Below are 12,226 nucleotides of genomic sequence, written 5' to 3' on the forward strand. Positions count from 1 at the left end.
CTGCTGGCATCAATCCAGTTGTTTAAGAATTACCATTGAGATTTCGTGTTGGTCCAACACTTTAGATGATTTCTTGTTTTGGATGACGTCTGCAATCGTAAATTGTGGTGGTGTCTCCTCGGATGGGACGCACGCTCTTCTTAGCAAGCATTCTATTATCCTTCTTTCCCGGCTTCGAACTTAATTTAACCGTTGCCCACAATTTGCTTATGCTCGCCTACTTGCCTGTTGACCTGTAAGTCCTCTAACTCTTGGGTCATCAGGGTTCGTACGACGACGCTCATCACGCTAATTTGTTAGACTCGTCGCGTGTGTTGGGAAATTTTGTCTGATTTCGGATATCCATAAGTAGATATGTAGCGAGCGGCTGCAGCAGTGATGATGTCCCAAAAATTCTCTCAGCAACCCAAAGAACTCAGGGAACGTGCAGCTCTCTGAAGCGGTGATTGGTAAATTCTCTGAACCGTTGACAATCAGCTTGTCCGTGGTTATGACGTCGTGTGGTATGTTTGGAGACGATGATCGGAAGATCGTCTGAGTCAAGCGAAATGACGGGTTGCCAGGACACGTCATTTATCAGACCGAGTACCACAAGGGTGATGTTTGACGAGCTGTGGCAATCTCCCTTTGTCCTCGTAGGAGCATCTTCAATCACCGTGCAAAATGTGGAGCTATCAATTTGCTCGACCAGCGCTTATCCCTCATTGACGGAATACCAAAGGTCATGATGAGCTTTGATGTGAGATAGGTGTGTAATGGTCGGACTGTTGAAACGTTGTAACGATCACAACGATGCAAGATACAGGTGACGGTGAGAGTTGTTCGCTTGATCGCGGCGACCATGATGTTCTTTCGACTCAATATTTCGCTGACTTTGTTGCGGAGACCGTTGCAAATGAATTGCAGGAATGATGCATTTCTGGGGCGCTGAACAACAACTTTGGGTGTTAGATGCCGTGTTTGTTGTTGTTGGGGAGACTGCGGGGTGTCTCGTATTCCAACGTCGAAGTTGGAGGCACGCTGGGAGATATTCTGGCGACTAAGACCTAAGCAACCTCTGAAGTGCACCCATTCATGACCCGGAGTTCCTCTTTATCCCGGCATGGACCGAAAGAGCTCGGTACAGGCATTCCGAGATATATTGCCGCTTCCATGGTGAAATATTATACGAACACAAACACATAATTGTAAAGGTGATGGCCCTTGGTCGAAGATTCCTCCGAGTCAATCCGGTGCATAAAACCGGCCGTCGCACAGTGCAAAATTTGGGAAGTTTAGTGGAACTTTAAGGGATTTTGAAAGTACATAAAATTAATTAAGTTTTTATTGAATTCGTTAGCTAAGTACTCCACTGCAAATGGTCCATACTCAGTTTGCCGATTTCCTCTGCGAAACGACTTCAATATACACTTAAAGTTGCACATTTGTTCCATAATTTTTTTTTCTCAAAAATATATTATCGATTCATTAAATATAAATGGAGTGGCGCGGACAAATGGTAAGTCAGTATGCCATGATTTATTTTTCTTAATACTTTACAAAACAATTATGAAATTTTACTCTTTAATAAAATGCAAAAACTCCTTATTGTTTTCGTGCAATTTTAATCGGAAATAAGTGCTTTTTTGAAGTTTTCAAATTTTTTTTTTTTATTTTCCGTGGACATTTCAAAAGTGAGTCCCGTACATTCACGTGTTAAGATATATATAATCTGAAAGAATAGGGTCTCCTCTGTTCGCAAAGCCATAAAACAGCTGCGGTAACGTGCGATCTTCGGAGAAATTCAAGTTTTTTAAAATGACTTCGGAAATTTCATTTAATTGCATTTTTCAAAGTGGAAGATAAAAGCGGCAATGAACGCCATTGTTGACTGTGTTTTGAAGAAATGGACTCACGAATTCTAACAAATGATGATTCCTGTTAAAACAAAATTCATATCGCAATTTTTCATAGTTTTGACTTGTAAGTGTTGGAGATTTATATAGTGCAACATTTTTGGATGTTGCGGTGCAAATACCAATATACGCTAAAAATTGAAATGCAGTTCCAGCCTGAACATGATTTGAAAGACATTATTGATAAAATTAATGGTACAGATCTGCTAAATAAACCAATAAACATTATAGATACAAATGAAAACAAAAAATTATTGACATTTTACTCCTTAATGGATGTGTACGGTTGTGGGGATTCACCCAGAAGTGGACCTATGTTGACAGATTTTACGCGAGGAGGATTTTTATTTGCTAACATCTTAAAATTTACATTTGCATCAAAATTGGTAGCAATTTTTCTCTTCAACATTTAAAACACCTAATATGAGGGAACCCCTCATAAGGGGGCTATACCAAAAACGCGTATCTACGATGCTAATATTTCGTACAGAGGTTTTTTATCTACGAAGAACATAAAATGCCAAAACACAACTAAATACATTGGAAAACGTGTCTGTAACATTTACAATTTGTCCAATCGACCGGTGTCGTTCAATGGGGACTATACAAAAACGCGAACAGATATTGACAATATTTTGTATAGATCTTATCCATCCACTGAAACCCCAATATACCAATTTGCAGCAATATCGGTTGAAAAATGAACCAAATATGTAAAAATGGTCACCACCGATACATGGGGGCTATAGGAAGCCGCGGGTCTATGTGGCCCATATTTATCCACATACGACCCATACATATAAGAAACATTTTTGGAACATTTTAGTATCCTACGTCCTTTGCATCAAAAGCTATGAGTAAAGTTCCACTAAAGTGGTCATATTTCGCACTGTGCGTGGTGGGATTTACTTTAGGCAATTTTGCTTGCGGCAATCATTTTTAGAAACAATAAGAATTGTGTAGTTATTAAAAATTTCTTAAAATGACATTCCGCTTTTAACACGAAATTTACTTGTAACATACCGACAAAACATGCCTACGTGTTTACACCCCACAAACGCCTCCACACTTTAAGAGACAGCAATCCAAAAAAAAACATTACAAAATATTCCTCCACTCATTATGGCGGCTATTATTTTGTGATTACATAAAAGTTTTTATGCAAATTTCCACTCCATTTTTGAAAGCAGCACACGCCGTTATGAATTTGTTTGAAATAATCTCAGCACAGCTGAACGAAGGTTCATAAACAGTTTTGCATAAATAAAGACGAAGGACTGTTTGTTGAAATGACAAACAAATCCCTAACGCCACTGTCAATATCCCATAGGACAAAAAAGTTCTCTGCGTCTTTTGGGTGGATTTAACTTTTTCCAAAGCTTCTTTTCACTTTCTTAATAAAATTGGGAGTGTGGTAAGGCATTAAGGTTATTTTAAATGTCGCTTCAGTGTCTGGCGTTCTTGTCACGTTCTTCTTTCTATCTGTCTGTCCATACACTTGCTTTGTTTGTTTTTGTTTTGTTTGCTTTTCATAATTTATCAATAAATTTTTATATGTATTTTAGATATTTATTGTTATTTCATTTCACTGCCTTTTGCATTGGTGAGAAAAGGAGAGGGGGCTATTCGAATTGTTGTTTTTGAGGTCTCCATCAATGTTGGCCATTGGGTCATCAGGTCTGATTGTGGGAAATGTTGCAAAAATATTCATGGCATAATGCTATGTAAATTTCCCATTTGGGTTTTCGTTTGTCTAACAAAGTTTTGCAACAGCAACCACTATAACCAAAGGACCCTTTAAGGGGTACTTAATACGAACGGGCTAACACTAAATAAGAAAAGTTTTTTTGTAGTGTCTACAACGAGTTCTTTTTATTTGCAATCTTTTGCTTTCTGTGAAGGAGGAGCTGTGGCTGGTTGCAATGGTAGACCAAATGCCAAAACCATCAAGAAAAAGTTAAGGTTCGGTTAATTTTGGGTAATATTTTCAATTTTTTTTGTCTTCTCACAAACCAACCAAAAGCCATTCATTCGATTCCCATAAAAGGTAGTAACGAAATTATGTGTTAGTCCCAATCGTCCAACAACTAAACAAACCAAAGAAAGGGAAAGTCGTTAGCCAACCAAAACCAAACAATATAACAATTGGCGGATTTCATTGCTTTGAACAAAAGCCGATAAATAACAATTGACAAATTAGTAAAAAGGGTTAGAGAATAAGGTATAAATGGGAGGAGGGTAGAAGAGAAAGGTTAAACAAAATGGTAAATTGGCAATGCTTGAAATAAATAAAGAAGGAGTATTTTTAGATCAGATGACTATTTGAGAGCCAAAGGAACTGGTTTCTCACTACCTGAGGAATATTTTTTAAGCGGTTGAAATTACTTGAGTTAATAGACTGCACACGACTAAACTTTTATATTTTACCGAGAGATACCTTTATATGGGTGGGACACCGAAACGGGGAACTTAGATACGATTTTTTTGCAAGGAGGTAATTCACTAACTGCTATTTCCGAATACAAATGACATTTTTATTGCCAAAAATTTTATTTGAAATTGAAGCTTGGAATCCGAATATTCGCTAGGCTATTGGAACTGAACGATTATTCTCTTAAAAGTTGCTCATTGGCTTTCAGCAGCGACTGCAAAGTTTTGGACAAGTTCGATTTTAGGCCATGTAGGAGTGTTGAGAGAAGTATCGCCTCGTTCCCTCTAGGATGTTAATGCTAAATAGGTTTTTAGAAGTGCTGAACATGCTGACTGATTCCGGTCTTGCCTACGGTTTGCGGATAAGAAAACGCCTGCTTGACACATTGCCTAGCTGCGCCGTTAACGAGGACGCTTGAGCGTATCCCATGTGTACAAACTTGTGTATATGTATATAGAGTTGCTGAGGTAAAGTTGCTGTACTAATATATATCCCGCCGATAAATAGCTGTACTCCAGATCAATATTAGCCCACTTTTGGTAGGTCACAACCGTCTGGTCCTCGGAAACGACCAGAGGGGTATGGTGCCGGCTGAGCAAATTGATAGCTCTACGTTTTGCACGGTAAATAAGTACGCCCCTACCAAAATTAGCTAAGAGTGCCACAGTTCGCAAGACAATACCATCATATCATCTGGTTTGACAAACGACGTCATCTTACAACCCGTCGTATCTCTTGCATCAGACCATCTCCACATAATTGTCTCCATCAGTAGACCGCCCGATTTCATCATCTCTGAACGCCGCACTTTCATCAAACATGGAAAAGTTAATTGACCTAGTTTCAGAGAGTTCACTAATCGCCACTTAAGAGGTCTGGCCAACCCTTCGGATGTTCGGGTAGCAGAACCAGCAGAGGCCACGGGATAAGCAAATGACCGTGGCGAGCTTCTCGTGCTAACCCCAGTGACACCAGAGTCAGGGAGTTAACACTGAAAGTTAACAAGTTGATCGGTGACCCTGGAAAGAAGGAAGATAGGATCTCAGTCACGTTTGGAAACCTTGCCCTCACTGGTCCGTAGACATGGCAAAGAGAGGAGCAATACATCGCATTAGATCTGTTCCTGCCGAGGATGATAATGCTGCGATTTTCATCAGGAACGCTAAATCATCCAAAGCTTTGGTTACTGATGGTAATACTGAAACAGCTGGATGTGTCGTTGAGTATCTCACAAAAGTTCTCACCCACATCGTTCCCGAAGTCTGGAAAATGCGCAGGGTAGTCCCGCTACCAAAGCCAGGCAAAGATGCCAGCGAAAGTGAATCGTATAGACCTATTTCTCTTTTGTCGCCCGTAACAAAGACCCTTGATGATTTAGTCCTCCCCAGAATCAGAAATAGCCATCCAGTGATCGCTCATCAACATGGGTTCCGTAAGCAGCACAGTGCAACAGCAGCCCTGCACTCCATCTCCCCACATATTAGTCGAGGACTTAACCAGATCAAGCCGTGTGATAGATCAGTGATGGTGACGCTTGACTTATCAAAGCCATTGATACTGTTAAACACTCCACGCTGTTTGAGGACATCGAGCGAACAACCCTCCGGCCAAGTTTAAAACGTTGGAATTGAAACAACTATGTGTGAACGACAGTCGTACGAGAAATTCAAGAACAAGAAGTCCAAGCCCCGTAGAGTGAGACAAGGAGTACCCCATGGTGGGGTGATATCTCCGGGACTTTTTAACCTCTACCTCTGCTGTATTCCGCCTTCTGCAGACGACATTGAGATCGTAACGTATTCCCCGCCACTAAATCTACGACCACGCTGTTCACCACATGAACGGCAGAGGTGAGAACAGAGATGAATGTCATGGTCGATGGTAGCAGAATTCTGACCACCAATTACCCCTAAATTTTAGGGGTCCAATTCGACAGTATGTTCATGTCGTCCGCGCGTGCCACAGCTATCTGCCACAAGCTGAGATAAAGGAACAAGGTACTCAAGTTGTTAGTCGGCAGCACTTGGGGTGCAGATAAAGAACCCTTCTTGACTACTTATAACGCTATAAGTCGGTCTGTGGTAAGCTATGCGGCGCCAAAAATATTCAAACTTGTCAGAATGCAGCCCTGAGGACTGTAACAGGGTGCCTCCTCATGTCTTCAGTGGACCACCTACATGAGCAGACAAAGAATCTTCCAGTACAGCAACACAATGACATGCTTTCGTTGCAGTAGTTGCTCGGGTGTTACCGTGTTATCACCATATGGTGAATAGGACCCACCCAAGCATGTCAGGAGGGATCTTCATGATCTAGAACTAGAGAACTCCTAGATCAACAAGCCTATCAAGCAGGTTTAAATAGCTTTCACGCGGATGCAGTCGCGATGCCATAAACAACTATCGTGTGAATGCGGTCTCAGAGAACATCCCCCATTTACCGCAGCTGTGGAGCGCAAGCTGTCACGACAAAGCAGACTAGTTTTGGCTCAACTACGTTCGGGATGGTGCAGCAGTCTGAATTCCTATAGGACAAGGATCGATGATACCGTGCAAAAAATCTACCCAGCATACCCCAGCAAACGACATACTGCACCTTTTGAACCGTCCTGCCAAAATTACTCAACTAACTCCAGTAGATCTGTGGTTACATCCCATCGAAGCCTAGATGTGAACTGAAGATAGACCCAGAGTCAGATTAATCAGCAAAACGAACATACAAACATATAAATACTGTTACAACAACAAGAGGGATGCTCCCACAAGAATTAGAGGATAGTTCGCCTGTCATATCTATCGTGCCTTCTGGTCTGACGAATGACGTGACCATCTCTCTACCCAGAAAATCAAATGTCCGAAATCGAACGTAGCATCCTATAGCGTGGTTTTTTCGTCGGCTGAGGTAAGTCCAGTAGCGTCCAGGGTCTCCATAAGGACCCACTAAACCTTACGAAATAAAATACGAGTTTTATGCCTTCTAGGGGTTCAATCGGATCTTATACTAGTATGTTCTTCAATGAAATGCGATATTGATAGGCTTGAGAATGCTTGTAGTTAGGCCGGTGATAGGGGTAACTAGGTGATAGGGGAAATCAGGAATGATGGGGTTGATTTATGTTTCAGTACTGACGATGTTCTTTAATGACGAACTACGTTGATGATCGGGTTCTACGCTGATCGGGAACGACGATCTTAATTGACAGTTGGGTTGTGGGCTGGTCGTGAAGACGAAGCTGGCTGGCGTTCGGGTTCTACGATTTAACGATGATCGGGAGCGTGTTGATTGCTGATTATTCGGCTGATGACGGCTGGGATTCGGAAACTCGGCGACGATGGTCGTTAACTCGTCTGGAGATAATCGGGAACGACTGTTTGATGGAGTTCGGGAGCTCGGCCTTTGATGATTGGGTACGACGATGTAATAACTAGCTAACGCTACTAAAGCTACTGCTACGGTCTCGTACAAACTACTACGTATCTCTATAAACAGGGAACCCAGGTTCCTGTGAGGGACAGACTACCGAAGTATCTGTGTGGGACGGAAAGCTGAAGCTTCGGTGTGGGGCGGAAAACCGAAGTATCTGTGTGGGACAGTAAACAAGAATTCACTGTGTGCAACGTGTCAATAGGACAGCCACAATGGGTAGTCCCTTCCAAACACTACCAATACCCCACCTTGGTGAATAGCAAGCCCCCAGCAGTAGCAAACTGACTTCAACGACGAAAACTAAAAAAAACTTAATGCTCAGCTGGTATGATGTGAATGAGAATTATTCTGCATTGATTACAATATATGACTGGGGTAGAAGGAGGTGCTGTTGAATGCATGCTGATTCACTGCCTCTATGATGGTAGGGGAAGACCGTAGGAGTTGTTGCATGTATGTAACATTTGTCACGTTACAACCTGAAGCTCGTACCGATTTTGGAAATTGGTTTGCTAGGTATACTCATGCCACCCGACTTCATAACCCCTGAACTCAGTACTTTCCTTGGGACCATAGGAAAGCCAATTGGCAAGGATTCAGAGAATTCACCAATCAATACCTCAGAGAACTGTCTAATCTTTCTGATGTTCGGCTAGCAGAAATGGATTTACGAGACATCATCACTGCTGCAGCCGATTGAGTACCTGAAATAAAACTTATTTTTCCAGACGAGGCGACAGGGTTAGCAAATGATCTTCGGCGTTCGACCCCTAGTGACCCCAAAGTTAGAGAGCTGACATTGGAAGTCAGTAACATTGGCACCGCTAGTAGTAAATTATGGTAATTCCCAACAAACCAAATGTAGGATTTCCGACACGTTAGAACGATTTCGGAAGCACCTTACGAAAAAATATTTCCAAATTCTTAAATTATTTTCTTAGGAGACTATTTTACCCATATATGTAATTCAGATTTCATTCCGATTCGGAGCAAAATGTCGGAATATCCCAATGTTTTTCACCCGACTGAAACACGAATTCGGAACGAATTAAATAAAGACTTATAGCTCATTTAGACTAGCCATAAATCCTCGACTGTATTTAATAAATCCAGTACAAATCTTATTGCATTTAGATATACATTTTGGAGGATTTAAATGGAAGTCAGCTGATTTTTGTTCATAGCACAATTACCAAGGTAGATGCATCAGCCCATGTGATCGAATTTGAAACGTCAAAAGAATTTTCTTTAAATTGAATTCGTCTCAAAAAATATACGTAAAATTACAAATTTATTGTTTAATACTGAAAATTTTAGCACATTATGCTACTAATGCTAACTAAAGAGCAAATAAAGAATTATTTTATCGCAGTTTGCCAATCTAAAATAAATAAACGAATTATTTTTTCGTTCAGACATCGTTAATATTAGTCTTCGTTGATTAAAATCAACTTTGTACATCAAAACAAATTTAATTTTTCCGCCTTGTTTACAATTTTTTTACATTTTAAATTATTTTTAGTGTAGCAATTCACCGATGCATCTACCTTGTTTCTTGTGCCAGCTTGCAACTTTTTGTATTTCTAGCAACATGTTGCAAAAAACAGAGTTGTATACGAGGATTTATGCCAGATTTAAAACAAATCCACTCAATACGACGATTTATTTTTGTATGGGAAATCTGGTAGATTTTGGTTGGATTTAGCAAATAAAACCTGATAATGTGCTAAATCCGGCTAATGAAGTCATATCTAAATTGGCTATAATCTTAGCTTTGACAAAAAACGCTTTGGGTCATCCTTTACAACACATTATAAGTGTGCATAGCAGCACTTAAGTCGCAATAACTCACACACTACTGAATACAATGTAATGAACTTGTAATAATTGTCCCTCCAAGGTTAGCACAATAAAAGGTAAATTAAATATGAATAAAACAATCATCCGTTATGATGACTGTATCTTACATTTTATGTGTTAACTAACTTACGGTCATTACATTTTATTTGACCTTCTTCATCTTTCGTCTGCTGCACGGTCGAGGCCCCATCTACGGTACACTAATCTTTTAAATCGTTTCATTGTTCGCTGGCATTTATTGTTCGTTTCGTTTCTCTCGCTTGATTCTTGTCTTGATCTGTGCACACATTTCTTTATTTATTTGTTCACAATCCAAATGACCGCTTTTAAGAAATTTAGTTTTGTTGTTTTGCGGTTCGTAATTGTTTGTCGTCGCGCAAGGAAATTGCAATTAACTTAAATAAATACACTCACTCACACATACACCGAAGGAGAAGAAAAATAAATAAATATTTTTTTATTTGTTAAGAACTTGCTAAATTGGGCTTAAACAATACCCATCCATGACTTGAGAAATGATTGTCGGCGTCTAGGTTGCCATAAACTCTGATGTCATATTCCGTTTTTCTATCTGTCGAGAGATCATTGTTGTTGTTGTTCATTTAGGCGTTTTTTTGCAAAGGGAAAATTCCCAAGATTTAATTACAACTTCAGTAATGCGATGGGAGGAGTAGTAGAAAATGTTGTTATAATTAAACATAAAGCAAAACGCATTGTGTTTTTGTATCATTTATCATCATAGAAGCTAGGAAAGCAAGGCTTATGGGAAAGAGTTCACAACTGTGGGAGTGAAGTGTACATAAATGAATTAAAATCTTTTTAATTGATTGCGACCAGAATTACATTTGGCCATAAGATTCATGCAGGGTAAACTTTTTACACAAATAACTAACGGAAAGGCTGTAGAGATTTAATTGTGCGATAGTTAAGGGCCAGAGTTCTTTGCACTTTGCCCTTTAAATTTTGGGTTTGGGTTTTATAGAAATCGGTTAAGAAAAACGCAGCTAGTGTAACAGGTTTTAAAGCTAAAAATATCACTGTCGCCTCAATCGAAGAATTTTTAACAGTTCCAGCGAAGCTATTTGTCATTTGCCCAGAACTTTAGAGTAATTAGTGCTCGTAATTATTATCTCATCGACCTGCTGAAGCTTCATCTCAGCAGTCCATTTGATGAACAGTGTAGCCGTATTTGACGTCATCTCTCTAAAATTATGTTTTGTGTGACAATTTTGAAAAAAACTTGCGAAAAAACATAAAATTTCATATGAAAATGACATTTTTGAGACTTTTTAAGCATTTTTATTAAATAACTTTTAAAAATGTCTAAAAATTTGAAGGGTTATATATGTAGATGTATTCTTACGTGCCAATTTTATGTTTTTTGATTGAGAAAATACTCTTACTACATTCCTAAGAAATACCGGAATTTACACTCCCGCTCACCTGAATAGGTTTGAAATTTTTTCTTTGTATATGTTAAGGTCTCTTCAGTTGTGTTTGGATTACAGATCCATACTATATAGTTTTTGAGAGTCCTATCTATGCCAACATTCACAAGAAAAATCATAACGACGTTGCCATATTTTAGAAAATATCCCTGTTATAAGAAAAATGTACCAAAAAAGTGTTCATTTTTTTGGCTCATCTGAATAGGTTTGAATAAAATAAAATTTAAAAAATTTACTACATATGCAAATTTTACTGAGTTTTTTCTTAAATTTATTAAAATGTTAAATTAAAATGGAATATTCTGATAAATGCTACAAAAAGTTTGACCCACTTTATAAGGTACGTGGATTCAAATCTCAACCTGTAAAAGTTACCATGACCTTTCATATAAAATCAATAAATATTCCAACAAAAAGTTTTATGACCCTGCTTTAAATGACTTTTTGATTTCGTAAGACTTCTGAGCTTCTAAAATTATCTGAGAGCAAACACCAAGTCTAAGCCATAATATTAGGGTCGATAAAGTACAAAGGTAATTGAAAATATTCCATTATTTAAATAACCTTGCAGTATAAATTTGAGTATTATCATGCTCATAACCCCACCGCAGTTGACCACTAGGGTACTTTTTACAACATCGTATCCCTGTATGATATGTTGATGAGTTTTAACCTAATGCTAAGTTTACATTTACGAAATCCACTCGATTTCATCTGTCAATTCCATAGCTCAAACGTCAAATGAAATCTCATCTGAAATCCATTGGATTTCATTTGACGTTTAACCTATGGATTTGACAGATGAAATCGAGTGGATTTCGTAAATGTAAACATAGCATAAGATTGCATAACATTTTTATTATAAAGTGATTCGATAAAAAGACTTCCGCACAAAAAGCTTTTATAGTTTTTATTTTTCAGAACTTTTGACAATTTTTTGAAGTCACTGTATGCAGATATTTAACTGAAAAAAAGGTATGGGGGCACACGACATAACCAAAATCACATCGCCGTTTGTTTCTCCCCAATTTTATCATCGTATAATAACATATGTATATATCATTTAATATTATATATAACTTTATTTCATATATCATAAAAATTAAAAGTGATTTGTGTGGGATTTTTTTAAAATTTAAATGGAACACAAGTTATTTTAGTCATTA

At 38.7% G+C, this 12,226-nt stretch overlaps 1 protein-coding gene across 11 annotated transcripts in view; it reads right to left on the reverse strand.

Moving 5' to 3' along the window:
* The window catches only part of wake (ankyrin repeat and fibronectin type III domain containing protein wide awake), a 785,047-nt gene that overhangs the window by 79,042 nt on the left and 693,779 nt on the right, over positions 1-12,226 (reverse strand). The window contains exon 1 of one of the 11 annotated variants that reach the window (XM_073958967.1): positions 9,752-9,936. The exons of the other annotated variants lie outside the window; for them this stretch is intronic. Within the exon in view, the coding sequence (XP_073815068.1) occupies positions 9,752-9,753 (2 nt within the window). The 5' untranslated portion in view covers positions 9,754-9,936. Of the gene's footprint in view, positions 1-9,751; positions 9,937-12,226 lie in introns of those variants that run through there. 11 annotated transcript variants of the gene reach the window in all.

Source organism: Musca autumnalis, unplaced genomic scaffold (assembly GCF_047663935.1).
Source record: "Musca autumnalis isolate F117 unplaced genomic scaffold, ASM4766393v1 scaffold_1, whole genome shotgun sequence".
NCBI lineage: Eukaryota > Metazoa > Arthropoda > Insecta > Diptera > Muscidae > Musca > Musca autumnalis.